General features: G+C 45.0%; 1 protein-coding gene across 1 annotated transcript; it reads left to right on the plus strand.

Annotated features, from left to right (window-relative positions):
• The first annotated feature begins 568 nt into the window (after positions 1-568).
• On the plus strand, positions 569-16,363 carry itga2.2 (integrin, alpha 2 (CD49B, alpha 2 subunit of VLA-2 receptor), tandem duplicate 2). The gene is made up of 30 exons (XM_076033334.1): positions 569-700; positions 1,725-1,848; positions 4,113-4,222; positions 4,468-4,559; positions 4,898-5,012; positions 5,482-5,609; positions 5,712-5,860; positions 6,918-7,068; positions 7,190-7,355; positions 7,717-7,793; positions 8,298-8,436; positions 9,138-9,283; positions 9,396-9,539; positions 9,984-10,187; positions 10,266-10,396; positions 10,477-10,640; positions 10,872-11,023; positions 11,130-11,240; positions 11,535-11,620; positions 12,622-12,763; positions 12,992-13,075; positions 13,185-13,261; positions 13,361-13,444; positions 13,533-13,635; positions 13,727-13,834; positions 13,922-14,032; positions 14,253-14,366; positions 14,481-14,570; positions 14,915-15,031; positions 15,140-16,363. Exons 1-30 carry the CDS (start codon positions 652-654, stop codon positions 15,227-15,229), a joined length of 3,558 nt encoding a protein of 1,185 aa, XP_075889449.1. The 5' UTR covers positions 569-651; the 3' UTR covers positions 15,230-16,363.
• Positions 16,364-17,640: the final 1,277 nt, after the last annotated feature.

A 17,640-nucleotide genomic window follows, 5' to 3' on the forward strand; every position in this document is an offset into this window, starting at 1 on the left:
GCGTGCCGCGGTGTTGAGAAAGAGTTGAGCGTGGACGCTTCCTGCTGATGACGAAGGAGACACGTCTCAAACCGTGTGGCTAATTTTTATCCTGCGTCTGCGATGACTCAGTGACTGATTTTTTTTTTTTAATTATTATTATTCTGGCAGTAGTCCAACTTCTCTGGCCAGTCAGTGAACTCCACAGAGACATATAGAGATATATCCCACCCCAACCCCCCCCCCCCCCCCCCTACTTCTCCTGCTTTATGCCAGAGTCAGCCCTTTGTGATGTCACAGAAACGACAACACCTTGATTTTGTTTTTTGTTTTGTTGTTGTTGTTGTTGTTGTTGTTGTTGTTGTTGTTGTTGCTCCAACTCCAACACTTGGAGGCGGATCTACCGAACCGAATCTCCAGACTCACTCTATGGCGATAAACCACCGTCCTCGGCGCACACTCACAGTTTATTGCAGCCTTGAGTAATACTAGGTGTGCAGGTAGCAGAGTTGAAGGGGTGTGGTGGTGGTGGTGGTGTTGGGCAATCCTTTATTTGGCGGCTCCATACGGTGTGTCACTCACTCGCTCACAGGCTGGCGGCGCAGCGGAGCCTCGGCACGCCTACGACAAGTGCAGCGGCGCCGCCCGTCACTAATGGAATAAACGCCGACCATGGAGTCGCGCCGGGGAAGCACACTCTTTTTAATGATCCTTTTTCTCGGTGAGTACCGCTTCCCCCCCCCCCGTCCCCCCCGGTACCACGACCCGTAGATCAGCAGAAGGTGTGTTGGAGTTATCCGACACTTCACTATAAAAAAAAAAAAAAAAAAAAAGCTGGACTACAGAGTTGCGGGACAGTCGACTGCACCTCAGCCGGTTGATCGACACCCACCGCTGGATCCGCTCCTCATCCCGAGTAGCTCGTAGCCGAGCCGAACCGCCCGCGTTGTGTTTCGTTCTGCTCACAAACTTCGCACCAAAGCAGTGCTGCCGGATGTTCTGTTCTGCTCTGTTCAGTTCAGTTCAGTTCTGCTCTGCTCTGCTCTGCTCTGCTCTGCAAGGAACTGCGGTGACAGTTTCTGCACCACCAGCGACGCATGCAAATTCCCATGCCACCTTCTACACTATATATACAACACATTATCCAACACGAGAGACCTGCTTGTTGTTGGGGCTGCAGGTGAGCGGAGCAGGTGTGGCAGCAGCAGCAGCAGCAGCAGCAGCAGCAGCCACAGCAGCAGCAGAATAAGTTAAACCAGGACCGAGTGCAGAGATCATCCACATTCCTGCTGCCTGCTGTTTGAGGGGAAGGCAAGCTGATAGCTGCTGGCTCCTGCCTGCACGGGCTTGTGAATCTGTTACTAGCAGCTTAGAAATTCCATGTCCCGAGGGAGACCAGAGGGGTGTGTTTGAGCTGGATCACTCCTGTATGTCACCTTCCTTCTAGGCAGTGTGTGTGTGTGTGTGTGTGTGTGTGTGTGTGTGTGTGTGTGTGTGTGTGTGTGTGTGTGTGTGTGTGTGTGTGAGTCATAATGAAGTTTTGAAAACTTCTCTGGTTCAACTACATCACAACACTCCCTGTATGAGAAGCAGGTTAGAATGGGCTGATTGATCCTTTATTTATTTATTTATTTTTTCTTCTGGGGGTGAGGAGGAAGTGCGGCACTTTGCGAGACACAGAAGACAAAAATTAAAATGAGTTTTTGAAGATGTCACCAATGTCACTCATCGCTGTCCCCTGTCAGCCGACAGACCTTGGCTTTCACAGAGCTTCAACGTCGGCACCACAGGTGCCAAGATTTTCAGTGGACCAGCTGTGGAGGAGTTTGGATACTCGGTCCAACAGTCAACGAACCACGAAGGCAAATGGTATGGTGTTGATTAAGTTTTCTCATTCAGCGCTACGGCTGTATTAGCAGCAGCTTATCAGCTAAAGGCTTTTTGAGTTTTGTCTTTTGGGCCTGTTGATTTTGTGAACAACGAAGAAATAATTTCCAGTAAACCTTTTCTCTTTGGTGGCACGTTTTTCGAAATGTCTTTACCGTAGCAAGAAGGACTGGACGTATTCAGTTAAAAAAAAAAAAAAAAAAGGTTTTAAATTCCACATTCAGTGAGCAGTTTAGTTAACTTTGCAGTGCTGCTGGACTAGAAAGTCTAAAGTCTTACATATCTAACATGGTCTTTGTTGCCGTGACAACAGGAACTGCCCTATCATAGAGGAGAAAACAGCTGCTGCCAAAGAAACTAGAGTAGCTGGTGCAGTTTTTCGGGAATTGGGTGGTCTTATTGTGCTGAAAGAAAAGCAAAAATGCCAGTCGAGGCTCAGTGAGAGAGAAAAAGAAAAGTTTTCTCCTCTACTCCTGATTGGCTTTTGGCAAGAGTTTGATTAGGCTCCAGCACATCCTGGTCCTTCATGGAGCAGTGATGCACAATTAGTAAATTATTCTATCACTTCAATGTGATAGAAGGTTTGTCCAGTCACGCTAATGAACTAAATTAACGGTCCGTTCATTTTATTTCTTGAACCGGTCACATAAGCTCTAACAGGAAAAGGTCCAACGGATTTTGGAAATGTTCCATCTCGCTAAGCTGGTTACATTTCTCGGACTCGGTCTCGCTCGCCACTCCTCTCTAAGTTTGTGACCGCTTAGTCCAGCAGCTAAGATGCCTTGCTGAAAAGAGACGTTGCTGTTCGCTTTAGAAGCAAACTTGACTGTAAAACAATCTGTTTAGTTGTTATTTTTCTTTGATCGGTAATGTCTCGGCCTCGTCTCGACCTCGACACTCCCTCTCGTCTCGATAATGTCTCAGTCTCGGTTGGTGCGGTCTTGATGACAACACTGTCTCTTGCAGCTACCGTGTTGTTTCTCAAAGCTGCTGAAGATGTGTGTTACTCCGCAGCCACTGTTATTCACACTGTCTTTTTCTTTTTTTTTTTTTTTTCTAATTTAAATACGTGGTCGTCGCTGTCGTGTGAGGCACCTGGTAATTACGGCCCTGTGCTTGCAGGGTGCAAACAGTTCATCACGCTGCTACATCACAGTCAGCAGGCTGCTGATGTCTGTGTCTGCGCCGTCAAATCTCACTTAATGTGTGCCCAGCTCGGCTGTGTCATTTAGTTTCTCGTCCAAAGGGGGACAACAAATTACTGGAGTGGCGGCGCTTCGCACTCGCTGCTGCTGAAGGTCCCTCCTGCCTGTTTATCCCTGGAGCCGGAGAGAGAGAGGCCACGTCGGCTCTCTGCTCACACGTCCCGCTGTGGACCCAAGCTCACCTCCACGCGGATGACATGGAAGTCACGCGTGGTGGCGCATCTGCGAGCTCTTTCTAAAACACTGCCATGAGGTTGGCATTTGTGGTTTCTGCTGAAATGTAAACACGTCAGCGTAGCGTCTCTGTACGTCAAAGCACCGCCAGTCTAAATAGGGAGACCAACAGGGTCGTTAGGGTGGCTGTAAACATCAATGTTTTGAATGTAATCACATTTTTTTTTTTTTGGGGGGGGGGGGGGGGACGTGCCCGTGCGTATGGCAGATCCAGTCTTACGCTAAGGAGAGGACCCCATTGTGTTCGTCATCCTGCAAACCCATGAACTCTGTGAAATCCATGACTCGGCGTTGTAAATTTTGTTGTACTACTTTGCAACATTTAATCAGATTGAACTGCAGCGCAGTGCTGGTATGTGGATGTTGTTCACTCTGAGTCACAGTTTGCCACACTGTTTACTAATCTGTCTGAGGTCAAGTGTTGCACAGGTCTCATTTCCATTTAGAGAAATTCACAGGGTGACGAAACGAATGACTCTGGTTCATTTCACGTCTGGTTCCCAAAACTTTATTTCTCAGAAAAAACGGGGCTATTCAAGAATCTTCTAAAATTATTTGTACTGAGAAAAATGGAATTGAAGTCGGATCAAAGCGTTTTGTGTTGTTGCTACATGGGTGACACATTCTGATACAATGTCCTGATACAGACACAGTGGAACCTTTCTTTTAACATGTCACGATTCTTTCTATTTTCCAGCTTTAATTAATATTTCATTGATTGGCTGAGGTACGGTGCCCACACGGTGCCTGTTTACGAGAGACGTCCAGAGATGAATTCTTTTCTCTTTTTTTTTTGGTTCTCTGCAGGCTCCTGGTTGGTGCTCCATGGAGTGGCTTCAGTCGAAACAGGAAGGGAGATGTTTACAAGTGTCCCGTCTCAGGGTCCAGAAACAGCTGTGACAAACTCAATCTCCAAGGTGAAGTTGGACTTTTTATCATTTGACCTTTGCCCTCTGCATCATCCAGCGTTCTGACACTGAGCGAGCACATTTGCTGCAAAACATGCAGATTGCCGTTTTGTGTCTTTTTCCTGTACGCAATGTTCTCAAGCGGGTTAACGCTCAACATGAAACTGCAGGTGGATCTCATCTCTCTATCGTGTTGCTGTGTATCCTTTTTCACTCAGTGCATTTGAAAATGTGTGCTTTTCTTTAATCCACAGATTCCATCAATATCCCAGATGTTAAAAATGTTAATAGCAACATGTCCCTTGGTTTGACTCTGACCCGGGGACCTGCCCCCACTGGTGTGACGGTATGTGTGTGTCTGTCTGTGTGGGGAGGAAATCTATCAGGAAGTGGGTCAGTGCTCTCTGTACGATGATAGCAGCAGGAATTAGCACATCGTGTCTGCCAGGGCCACTCTTGTGGTTTCCGCATGAGCATGAGAAAAAAAATGCATTGCACCATCCTATATTTTAGTGTGTAATTTCCACCTACATACATAGATGGATTGATAGAAAACAGAAAGCAATGCAATCTCTGCTCATCTAAGAATGAACAAATGACAGTACTGAAGCCCAGTCCACCCCAGGAGAACTGTAGATAGCAGGCAGTGTGACAGAGATTCCATTGTGTTTGGCTCTGCTGCAGGCGTGCGGCCCTCTGTGGGGGCAGCAGTGTGGCAACCAGTACTTCTACCCAGGAGTGTGTGCAAGACTGAGCCCCCTCTTCAAACCCGAACCAGCCTTCTCTCCTGCCGTCCAAAGTAAGACCTGCCTTTGTTTTTGTTTTTTTTGCATACAACTAAAAGTGTTTTGAACTGTTTTATAGCTTCGAGAAGGGCAAATATCCTGTGTTTTGTCAAAAGTCTTTCATTTGATTTAACGAACAAATACTAAAACAAATAAAAAAATCGAATAAATAAACAAACAAAAACGATGAGAATACCAAGACATTTAAGGTCCTTCTTTATTCCTGCAAATGTTCCACAGTTTGAAACCACAGACAGAGATATTCAACTTCTTCCTGTTTCAACTACAGCACGTCAGCGTCATTAATTACAGAATCCACACAGAGTGGATTTTCTTTTTTTTTTTTATAAGGATTCCTCTTTGGTTTGGTTTATTAGTTTACAGTCAAGAGATTATCTCCTCCGCACGTCCTCCTACCAGCGACTCACGCAGCCCTGACCCACAACATGCATCACTGTCCATCCCCTCCTGTCACGTTTCCAGCTTGCGGGGGACCGATGGACATTGTGATTGTCTTGGATGGTTCCAACAGCATTTACCCATGGGAGCCAATGAACAAGTTCCTCCAGAAGTTGATACCGTCACTCGACATCGGGCCCAAAAGCACGCAGGTACAAACGACCAGGCCGGCCCGAGCGACCGGGATGAAGCATTAAATGAAATGCGGCAAGATCTCGTTTTGGTTTGATTACCACCTTTGGTCCTCGTCCCAGGTCAGCGTCATACAGTACGGAGTCGAGCCCAAGTTCATGTTCACGCTGAACCAGTACAGGACGAAAGAGGAAGTGGTTGACGCAGCGTCCAAAATCACCCAGATATACGGCTCCTCTACCAACACCTTCCAGGCCATCCAGTTTGCCAGGTTAGTGCCACAAGTCGAAGGCATTTAAAAAAATAAAATAAATAAATAAATAAAATGTTCTTAATGTGGTTTTAGAAAGTTGCATACACCGGCGTACAAAAAAAAATCAGGGAGCAGCAGGGAACAGGTGTGTGTCCTTTCTTTTAAGTGGTTGAATGACAAAAGAAGGAAAATGCCTCATTCAAGAGCAATAAAAGTAAAAAAAAAATAATAATACAGCAGTGGCTGGAGATTGACAAAATACTAAAATCCAACCCCATCATCCAATGTAGAAACAAACATATTTCAATAAAGAAAAGAAAATAACTCAGACTGACCGGACTAAAATCACTTTCTGGGATGCTTGATTCACTCGACACAGTCACCTGAAATCAACTGAAATATTATAAATAGTCTAAATGTGTGATTATCAGTCACACTTAGCTTCCGCGATTAGCCAATTAGCATTCATTGAACTGAAACACTGCACATTAAAAGTTTCACCCCACCTCATGATGACCATGCTGGCTTTACTTTAAATCCTCACGACTCGGCGAACACATTTCCGCACGTCCGTGACCGAACTCTTTTCTTTGCCCGTGTGAAAACATAGAAGAAGGACGAACGAACCTGAAATCTGGGACACGTCATCGGAAAAAAAAAAAAAACAATTGGGTTTTTGGGCGGTCCAAACCACATGGAAAACTGCATTTTGGCACAGTTATACCTCTTAAATTGTAAAGCAGTTGTACCCAGTTGCTTAGAAAAGCGCAACATTTTATTATTATTATTATTATTATTATTATTATTATTATTAGTATTATTATTATTATTAGTATTATTACAAACAATACAACAATACTTATTGAAAACCCCCTCCTACACAACGTGCAGAAGACCCGGGACTGATCGCCACTCACAGGCTCAAATACGGGGCGGTTGGCAACCCTGGTCCACAGCGACATAAAATATAACAGAGAACCAAATAGGTTAAAAATTTCTTTGAAAATAAATGTGGTGGAGAACCACCTGGCATTAACCTTGACCTTCAACCTCTGCTGTGTTCTGCTCTGGTCAGTCAGTGGGGATTCGATAAGAGCACAGGTGGTCGCGAGGGAGCTGCCAAAGTGATGGTGGTGGTCACCGACGGCGAGTCTCACGACGTGCATTTCAGAGAAGTCGTGCTCGCCGAGTGCGATAAAAAAAAGATCACCCGCTTCGGCATCGCCGTAAGTCACCGTCCCGTCATTCACACTCACCCGACCATCAAACTGCTGTAAATCACCTGCGGTGTCCTCACGCGCTCGGGCCCCTTTTTTGCTTTTAACCTCTCCTCCTTCACTCCATCAGGTGCTGGGTTATTACAACAGGAACAACATCGACACACAGAACCTGATCAAGGAGATCCAGTCCATCGCCAGTTCACCCACTGATAAGTATTTCTTCAACGTGTCGGAGGAGGCGGCGCTCTCCACCATCGCTGGCACGCTGGGGAACCGCATCTTTAACATAGAAGGTCAATGTCATGTTGTTTTTTTTTTCCTTTTTTTATTAACTCTGCACATCATTACTGGAATATTTTTACATGAGCGTCGAAAGATTTCACGCGGGTGGTTTGTCATAGTGTGTGGATCAGTGCGGTTTGTAGCCAAAGATTGGCATGTCGGCTGTTATAATTCTGTTATTGTAATATGATTGAATTATTTATGCTTTATTTAAGTTTGCCTGCTTGTGTTGCGCATGTTTGTTTTTCTTAATGTTTTCTTGTCATTTTGCGCAATGGTTTTTTTCCTTTCTTGCTCCCTAACAAGTTGCACCCTAACCCTGTTAAAGACACGCCGCCTGATTCTTGAACCCTCTTTGATTTAAAAACCAAGGTACTGGTAAAGGTGCATCCAACTTCGAGATGGAGATGTCCCAGGTGGGATTCAGCGCTCACTACGCCAGTCGGCAGGTACAAAGCACTGCGTCTCGTCAAAGTATCTGGAGCCTCTTTATGTCCATGTTTCTATTGAAAAATGCCCTTTGGACAGTTCAAAAGGCTGTTGATCGCTATCGGGAAGTATGTTTCTTATCAGCCACAGGGCAGAGACAGACACTTGGTTAACGACAGCAGCGGTGTTTCTGAATTGGCAACTTTAGCTTTACACACCGCTCAGCTTTGTCTGCTGTCATAGTGAAAGCGGGCGGCCTACAAGCGATCAGTGCTGTGGCGAGATGATTGGAGAAGAAGTGAGAAAACCTTCCATTCATTTTTAAAAGTTAGTTGTTAAAATAACAGAGGTCGCCTCGCTTCGCCTCGCCTCGCCTCGCCTCGCCTCGCATGACGTGATGGCAGTGGAAGAAAAGAGCAAGCCGTCTGACCGCAGGGAGGTTTCATTCTGTCGGACGGGAATAAAGATTTAAAGATGCCGTCTCTGGCCGGCTCTGACCCTTTGTGTCTCTGTCGCTGCTGAAGGACGTGATGATGCTGGGAGCGGTTGGCGCCTATGCCTGGAGCGGCACCGTGGTCCACCAGAGAGGCTCCAGCGTGGACGTTCTCCCTTTCGCTGCCTTCGAGGCAGCGCTGCAAGACCGAAACCACAGTTCATTACTGGGTACCGACTCACACTGACACTCTGCTGGGCCTCCTCTGTTGCAGACTTCCACACTGTCACTTTAAATCTTTTTTTTTTTATTTTTATTTTTTTCCAATAAAATCCTCCCCCTGCCTTGTTTACACCTGTGACAAAGTGGCAATTTTTATTTTTTGCTAAAGGTATTGCCAGTTTAGTGGAAGGCAGTCAAAGTGAAAAAATAATATTAGAGTGAATTAAAAGCCGAGGAATAAAAGCATGTTTTCAAAAGAGATTTGAAGCAGAAGCAAGGAGGCCTGTCTGATGCACAAAGGCAACTCATTCCAGAGCTGATCAGCTGACTGCTGGCTGGCAACTACATCAAACCTATTTGATAATTACTCTACAAATATTTAGTCTCTGTGTCAGCACCAGTAATACTAAATGGATATTAAAGGTTTGTCTAGAAAGATCCTGACACGACATTTCACCCACCTTAAATTCTTTTTTCATTCTGTATCTCTGGGTAAACTCTGTCAACGTGTACAAACTGCTCCTGCTTGGCGTCTCGCTCTTGATGTTTTTGATGTGGCTGTACGTGCTGAGACAGAGCTCACCCATCATTACGAGAGCTCACCCATGAAATCAGCTTCTCCCAACTTTGGTCCAACTGCGGTCCAGAAAAAGATAAAGCTACAGAGGGACTGATTTTTGTGTGTGTTTGTGTGTCTTCTTCATTCCAGGCTACTCCGTCACCACAATAAGTGACAGGTCCACAGAATATTTTGTGGCAGGTGCGCCCAGGTCCAACCACTCTGGACAAGTCATCGTCTACACCGTCGGCGCCCAAAAGCAATTGTCGGTCATTGACTCTGAAAGAGGGAAACAGGTACCGAGGACCCGGGGTTGGCCTTTCCCTCCAGCAGACGCACTGCGAGTGTGTGTGTGTGTGTGTGTGTGTGTGTGTGTGTGTGTGTTAAGTTGGTCTGCTGCTCTCCTAGATTGGCTCCTACTTCGGCAGCGTGCTGTGCTCCCTGGACGTGGACAAAGACGGGGTGACGGACCTCCTGCTGGTCGGCGCCCCCATGTTCATGAACAGGCAGAAGAAGGAGGAGGGCAGGGTCTACGTCTTCTCTGTTACCAAGGTGAGACTTTAGCGGCAGCTGGACCGAAAGACACGAAGGCAGTCCACACCAGGCTTCCTTAGAAGTATGGCGGTGCAAGATGGCAGCTAACTTGGAGCAAGGCACTTGCTCAATATATATTCTTATATATTTATATGAGAACCGTTTCTAGGGAAAGGAAAACCTAATTAATTGTATTGTACTGCGATTATACACTTTTATTCAAGTATTTATGGGTAGTATATTGAGTTTTTACCAATATAAAAATCATAAATCAAGCCAAATACTTTATTAGAACATACTAATAACTGTATTGAACTGAAATGTGGTATTGGTATTTTGTAAGATGAATCAAATACCATAGACTTTAAGATATTTTTGCCATGAATTTCATCACTGTAAATAAACAAACAAACAAACAAACCTTCAGAACAAGCAACACTGTCACATTGCTTGTTTTTCAAGGGTATTCTGAACGAGCAGGGGTTCCTCGCTGGCTCGCCCTCAACTGAGAACACGCGTTTCGGGATGGCCATCTCCGCCGTCCCCGATCTGGACCTGGACGGTTACAGCGACGTCATAGTCGGCGCCCCGTTAGAGGGCAATCAAAAAGGCGCCATCTACATATACAACGGGGAGAAGCAGACGTTGAAGAAACAGTTCTCGCAGGTTACGAATCGGTCTGACTCGCACAGCACTTTTATTCCATCCCGTTCTACGATTGTGATGGACGAACTGTGGTTTCAGAAAATCCTCGGCTCCAGCCTGGACCCTCAGCTCCAGTACTTTGGGAGGTCTCTGGACGCCCATACAGACCTGAACGACGACACCATCCCTGACATCTCCGTCGGTGCATACGGCAAGGTGGTGCAGCTTTGGTAGGTCCAACCGTCAGCGATGGTGTCGAAAGACTTGGTCGGGTCCATTCAAATACGACTGGATTATGTTTGGCTCTTAGGTCGCGAGGTGTGGCGACTGTCGGCCTTGCAGCAACTTTCCACCCGGATAACATCAACATCTTCAACAAACCCTGCGATGTCAGCGGCCGCAAGCACTCGTGTTTCAACACCAACATCTGTTTCAGCGCCCAGTTCAGGCCAAAGAACCCTGTGGGGCCCGTCGGTAAATCTGAGAAAATGTGAAAAAAGTGTTTCCATGACACTTCTGTGACATAGCTCTGTGTCAATATGTCTGAAAAAGACCTTAATGAGAGCATAAAAACCTTTCAGCGATATTTGAGAGGTTTTTCAAAGTGTCAGTGTTTCCATTGGCAGTTTCTTATTGCGATATTTAGGTTTTGCGCAATTCTTGGGGTGATGGAAATGCAGCTTGTGACACATTTACCTGTTCCAGATATATCCTACACCTTGACCTTGGACGCTGACTTGCAGGCGACACGAGCCGCCTCAAGGGGGCTCTTCACTAAAAACAACGAGCGCTCTCTGACAGAGACGGCGAGAATATCCTCGATGCACCTGTGTGAAGACTTTCAGGTCTACGTTCAGGTAAACAGAAGGAGGGTCGATGGTTCTGTTCAAACAGAGAACCTCTGGGGAAGTGAATTTCTAGTGTTTTACTAAGTCTGGGGCATCATCGGTTTGTCTTCCACAGGAGGCGCCAGACTTTGTCAGCTCCCTCAGTTTGAAAGTGGAAATCGAGCAGAAGAACGCAAACGTGAACCCGGTGCTGGATCAGTTCTCTGCCAGTGCCTGGGAATTCTTTGTAAGTGACGCATTGCTATCAGGTCTGGATCATCGGGGGAAAACAGGAGTGGGCGACGCGAGACTTCAAACGGACATGCAATTTTTACTCACTTGAAATAACATGGTGCGCCTGGCCTTGTCATGATTACTGTCTTCCACTGCAACTTCTCAGACGTACACGCGCGCTATGTTTTCCCAGCAACAAGCCGAGGCTTCAAAAGAATGCAAAGTCATTTTGAATAAGTGACCCTCCAAGGTCTACGAATTGGAGGAAATGTCAAAAATTCAAAAATATGAATCTCTGTCATCTCAGGTCCCTTTCACCAAAGACTGTGGTTCTGATGATATGTGTACCAGCGATCTGATACTCAGCGTGCAGTCAAACACTAAGGCGAGCAGGTAAGAGTGGGCGCCGCCTTGTGCGTGTGAACAAGACGCAACATGTTTTTGCATCGTCTCACGCAATAGGTTTCCAGGTTTCTATTTACATTAAAAAGAAGCTTTTAGCCATAAAAAAGACATCAAATGTTATTTAATAAAAAAAAAAACAGCAGATAGACGTTCAAGGAAAAATAAGTGGCTATTTTTTTTCTTTTTTTTTTGGTGTATTTGTGGTGCTGAAGGTTGAAAGACCCCTCTAGCGGCCCCTGGAGGCCAAAGCTGCTCCCTGACAGCTCTGTGTTTCACATTTAACAGTTGTGAGAAATGGTGCCGTAATAGGACGCGGCTATCTCTGTCTGATCGAGTCTCATTCATTTGACAGCGAGCGGCTATTTAAACGCTTTTGACGAAATGGTTAATGATCTCTGTAATGTTGTCCCCTGGTGTTGTCCTACCAGCCACACCGACATTTTCTATTTCCTCTGTTTTATGAGTCGGTCTTAATTGCTAATAGCTGCACAAATGAGAGTTTCCCAGTTTATGCAGACGCTTAATAGCCCATAAAATGTCTGGGTCAGGTCTGAGAGCTTAAAATAAAACTTGAAATGTTTGGGTGATACAATCTCACTAAAGTGACTTTGAATTAAACACACAGAGGGACTCTTTCTCACTGTGGTTCCACTCTTATTCCACTTGTTTCCACAAAGTGCCTTGTTTTGCACTGCATTGAATGACTTCAGACATTTCATTGTTTTTGGATCAGACTCTACACTCTTCCGATTCAGATTCAGATTTCTTTTATTTGCCATTGTGTAAAACATTGTCATTACAACAATCCTTACCCTATAATTAGCTAATTAATGTACTTACTAACCTGGGTACTTTCCATTCACAATATCTAATCGGTCCACCTCTGTGCTCCGGGCCACCGCTGTCAACCGTTCAGTCATGTACTTTCAATCTGCGTGGTGCAAAGTGAAGTGAAGAGAAGTGGAGTGATTAATGACCTTGCGTTGCAGCTCTGCTCCCGCTGTGGTCAGCGCCAACAACCAGGAGCTGTCATTCGACGTGCTCGTGAAAAACAAGAGGGAGAACGCGTACAACACTCGAGTGCTGGCCACTTTCTCCAACAACCTCTACTACTCGTCCGTTTCTCCTCCTGTAAGTAAAAACAAAACCTGACAATGAAAAAGACTCATTAAATTTAACATGAAGTGAGTCATATATGTCATAGCATCAATCATACATGTAGGATTTTGCTAAAAATTGACCTAAAAAAAAAAAAAAGTATGAGTTCCAAAAACATATCATTGTGCATTAATATTGTCAGTTTCTAGGGTTGTAAATCCTTCCTGAACTAATATGATTTTGCACATTATTCATTCGCAGACTGAAGGAGTAAAATGCACAGCAACGCAAACTCAGACTGTGACCTGCCAGGTCGGATACCCAGCATTAAGAGGATCACAGCAGGTAAATGTTGCTTGATGGACTTTTGGCATAAGTGAAGCGAGTCTCTGCAGAAAATCATACAAAACATCGCGTTTTTTTTGTTTTGTTTTGTTTTGTTTTGTTTTAATAGATGGGGTTCCGGATAAATTTTGATTATAATCTTGAGCAGCCCGAGAAGCGAGCTGAGGTGAAATTTGAAGCCATGAGGTACGTTGACTGAAGCAGGAATGCAGCTGAGGCAGTGTGATTCTGATGTGATGTCACTGGTTTTCTAATGATTATTCTTTTTTCGCCTTTTCTAAACAGTGACAGTGAAGAAGAAAGACCTGCAGACAACAAGGTGGACTTCTCCATCCCCGTCCTCTACGACGTAGGGGTTGCTCTGTCGAGGTGCTTTCACTTTTCCTCTCCTGGACTGAGCCAACGCACCCTAAGATTCACAGCTCACTGTAATTCTGCCTTGCTTCCTTATTCATAGGGAGTCAAACATTAATTTCTTTGTGGCCGAGGCTGCCACTCCAGTCATAACAGCTGTCAAAACCCTGGATGACATCGGCCCGCAGTTTAACTTCACGGTCAAGGTGTGACACATTACGACGACTCGTGCAATAAACCGTCCCCGGGCCATCTGTCTGAAAAAAATATGTGATAAAAAATATTCCGGTATGAAAGATTTCTACAGGTAATTTCCCCGTCAGCCTCCTGCACCTCACCATCGCTCTGCCGACGACCACGAAAGGTGGAAACCAGCTCCTGTACCTCACCAACGTGAACACAGAGGTGAGTGAACTTTTTCACATGGGTCGAGCTGCCAGGAGAGAGGACGTACGACGTTGTCGGTGTAACTCACGGCTGCTCCGCCTCCAGGGTGGTTCCGTCAACTGCGACTCAAGCAGCCTGGTTGATCCCCTGAAGATCGGCGTGAAGAGCCACGCCGCATCCTTCACTGAGGAGAATCTGCGAGGGCTGGAGCAACTGGTCAGTGGTGCACTTTCACTTTCTGCACGTTTCTCTTGTTTTGTTTGGTTGTTTTTTTTTTTGCAGCAGCATTTGGGATTTGTCGGCAGCTAGTGTAAAATAGTTCCAGTTTAGTTGATAAGTCTTAAATCCGCACTTACCTTTGAATTATTTTTAATGCCTGCACCAAATATGATGAAAGTGGTTGTAAAAAATGTTTTTTTTTTTTTTTAACTAACAGGACTGCAAAACTGCACAATGCAACTACATAAAATGCATCCTGAAGGACATCGAGGTCAAGAGCGACTACTATGTGAAGGTCAAAACAAGAATCTGGAGTGGCACATTTATCTCGGTAAATCCAGTCAAAGACTTCATTACAGCTCCATGCGTTTTGCCTGCAGGTTTAAACCAGATTAGTCTTTTTTTTTTTTTTTGCTCTCTTTGTTTGCTCACTTCGTCCCGGTAGGCCACCTTTCAGAGCGTTGAACTGACCCCCAGTGCCGAAGTGAAGACTGCCAACCCCGACCTGCTCATCATGGCATACAAACAGCTGCTGGTAAGACAACTGGAGGAGAGGAAAGTGTGGCATTGTCAGGATGGACAGGAAGAGGAATGAGAACATGACGGGGAGATGATGTTTGGGAGATGAAGCCAGACTGAAATGGTTTGGACATGATCCATATATATATATGATATACACAGAGCAAGCGTCTTGCTCCTAGTTATAGCTGCCATCTTGCGCCACCATTTTTTATTATTATTATTATTTTTTTAAAGAGTCCTGCATGTCCAGTGCAGTCAGGTGGCCTTCCTTAAATATCAGGCCTCCTTAAAATGTTTTTTTACTCAGTGGACCTTTAATTGTGCGCTACAAGCCTTGAAATAGCTCCTTCTGTGCAGGTGCCGCTGACAGTCAGTAAACCCGGGGAGAAGGCCGACGTCCCGGTGGGGGTGATTGTTGGCAGTGTCATTGGCGGTCTGCTGCTGCTGGCTCTCGTCGTGGGACTGCTGTGGAAGGTGAGAGTCGCAGCTTTGTGTCCGTAGCTTTTGTTTGGTGTTTTCTTTTTCTTTTCTTTCTTTTTTTTTATCACAAATATGATATCCCCGATTGTGTCTTCCTCACAGTTTGGCTTCTTCAAGAGGAAGTACCAGCAGCTCCAGCGTGAGGCGGAGGACGACGGGCCGAGCCGCCCGCACGTGGACGAGGTGCTGTGAACCAACAGGCAACTTGCAAAAAGCGACGTCAGTTCAAACACTGGAAGTCTTAACGAGAGAAAGCCGCTCACTCTGTGGACGACTTGGAATCGTGGATTGTTTATTTTTTTTCTAAAAGGCTCTGATACTTTGTGTGGAAATATTAGAGCCTGTGGACTGCATGGACTATTTGTTGAATGCACTGACTTTGAATATATGTAAAATTCTATTCTTAAAGATACAGTGGCATATCGGCAATATGAGCTTAATGTTTCAAGCTTTGATGACAGTGGGGTGGAAGTGTTGCCCCATTTTAGGTTTCAATAGAATGTAATCTATGCACCAATCAACGCTGCCACTCTGGAGAAAGTGGCTTCTTCTGACGTCTTCTGTCACCTTTGGCACTCAGGGTTCTTTTTTGCCAGGATACTTTTGATATTCTGACTGTAAAAAATACAAAGAAATTCATATCAACCATGTCAGAGGATAAAATAGACTTTACTTTGTTATTCTGTATATACTGTAAGATAAAGCAAAGGTGTGTCGTTTGTGGGTCGTTAATTCCTGGAGTAGCTACTTGCATTGTTTTTTGTTTTTTCATTGCGCTGTCACTTTGGTATCATCTTTTGTCTTGTTTTGTTTTCCACAAGTGGTCAATCCTTTAAGGTACGAATACTTTGGGATCTTACTGTTTACTACTACGACTAACCTTTTTTTTGAAAATAACTTTTTAAAATTTCATTAACTATTTGTTTATATATGATATTATTCCAGTCATTTGTGTGATTTATGGTTTTCAAACCATTGCTATCACCGTTCAGTTCCATTGCAGTGTTTTGGAAACGTTAGTACTCCATAGGTAATTCATTTTGCTGAAGAATTACTTAATATCTAATATCTTTAATATCAAGAGTAAGTTGTTCATGAACAAATTAAGTAAGCACAGATTTTTTTTTTAAATTTACTTTATGTCAGAAAGACGTGGCCTATCACAAAACATTCTAGAAGCACAAATCTTGACGCCGCCACATGCAATAGCACAAGTTTGCCACAAGATGGCGGCACAATATCGGCTTTGCTCGGTTTTTCCTTCACCGCTCTTGTCAATTACTTGAACACCTTCCTTTTAAATAAAACGTCATTTTGTTTGTGTGACATTGCGTTTCTCCGCCTTGTTGTCATCAGCTCTCGTCACTCGGGATTATTTTTAGACCGACCTGTCTCTTGGACTGCTACTCTCCTAAACATCAGGAGGAAGTTATAGCTCTCCCTCAAACTCAATTAATTCACCGTCACATATTTTATCTGTCATGTTCCCAGTCTCGTCCCAGGACGCTTTTGCAATGTGTTTCTGACTGTTTTCCTTTTGAGGCAGCCAAGTCCTGCACACAGAAGGGTCTTTAGCGTTCACTTCTCGGTTCTGGCAAGAGGAAAAATGTTATTTGTCTCTAAGTAGCATACTTTTTGGGAGTCTCTTGCTCCTCTCCTTGCTGGAGGGGATATTATAGATCCTGATAGATGGTTGAATTTGAAATTACTCATGTGCTCACAGGGTTGTGAAATGTCCTTTGGATTGTACGTGTGTGTGCACAGGGAGCTGTGTGGAAATAGCGGATGAAATGAGATACTGTGGAAGTGCTCGAACACCTTTGTTAGTTCATCCCTCCTGGATTTCCTGTAGATGACTGGCAGGTGGAGCCAAAATACTGACCCCAGCATGATTGCTTGCAAATAGCTGCACGGCTGTCATGAATCAAAAATTATGTCACAGAATTTTTTTTATTTTTATTTTTTTTTTTGGTTTGGCTTGGCTTGGCTCGGCTTGGCCCTGGTTTGCATTTTTCTACGTGTCAAGAATCATCTTGGCTGCATCCTGCACTGGGTTCATTTGGACCTGTTTCACTTTCAGAGGAGAGAAGCTCTTGAGAAGCATGTCATTCACTCAATTGAGTCCAGGGGAAAGAAGTGTTTCAACGTACTGCATTTTATGATGAACACTTGGAACATTCTGCAGCACGTTTGCCTGCATCCACCGTCGTCTTCGCTGTTAACGTTCATACATCGGATTAAACGCGAATGAATGTCATCCCCTGCGGCACTGGCAAGAGATTGGGAGTGTGCAGGATCAATCAGAGCTCCGATCAGCGCCAGTCATTGGCTGCATTAGTCTGAACCTGGGGCCTGGGAGCCGTTGCTCCCCTCCTCCCGTGGTGACTTTAGGACAGCAGCCAGCACTTTTTAGTTGATACAGCGGCGCAGAAATGTTCTTGCATGTCAGGAAATGTTTCTCAACTCTCCAGAGACTCTGATCTCACAACACTCACACACACACGCACGCACGCGCACGCGCGCGCGCGCGCGCGCACACACACACACACACATACATCATGGCACAAAGGAAAACATCAAATGAGCATTTTCAGAGTTGTTTG

This window comes from Nelusetta ayraudi, unplaced genomic scaffold, assembly GCF_046127955.1.
Source record: "Nelusetta ayraudi isolate G7.1 ecotype Tasmania unplaced genomic scaffold, CSIRO-AGI_Nayr_v1 ptg000041l, whole genome shotgun sequence".
NCBI lineage: Eukaryota > Metazoa > Chordata > Actinopteri > Tetraodontiformes > Monacanthidae > Nelusetta > Nelusetta ayraudi.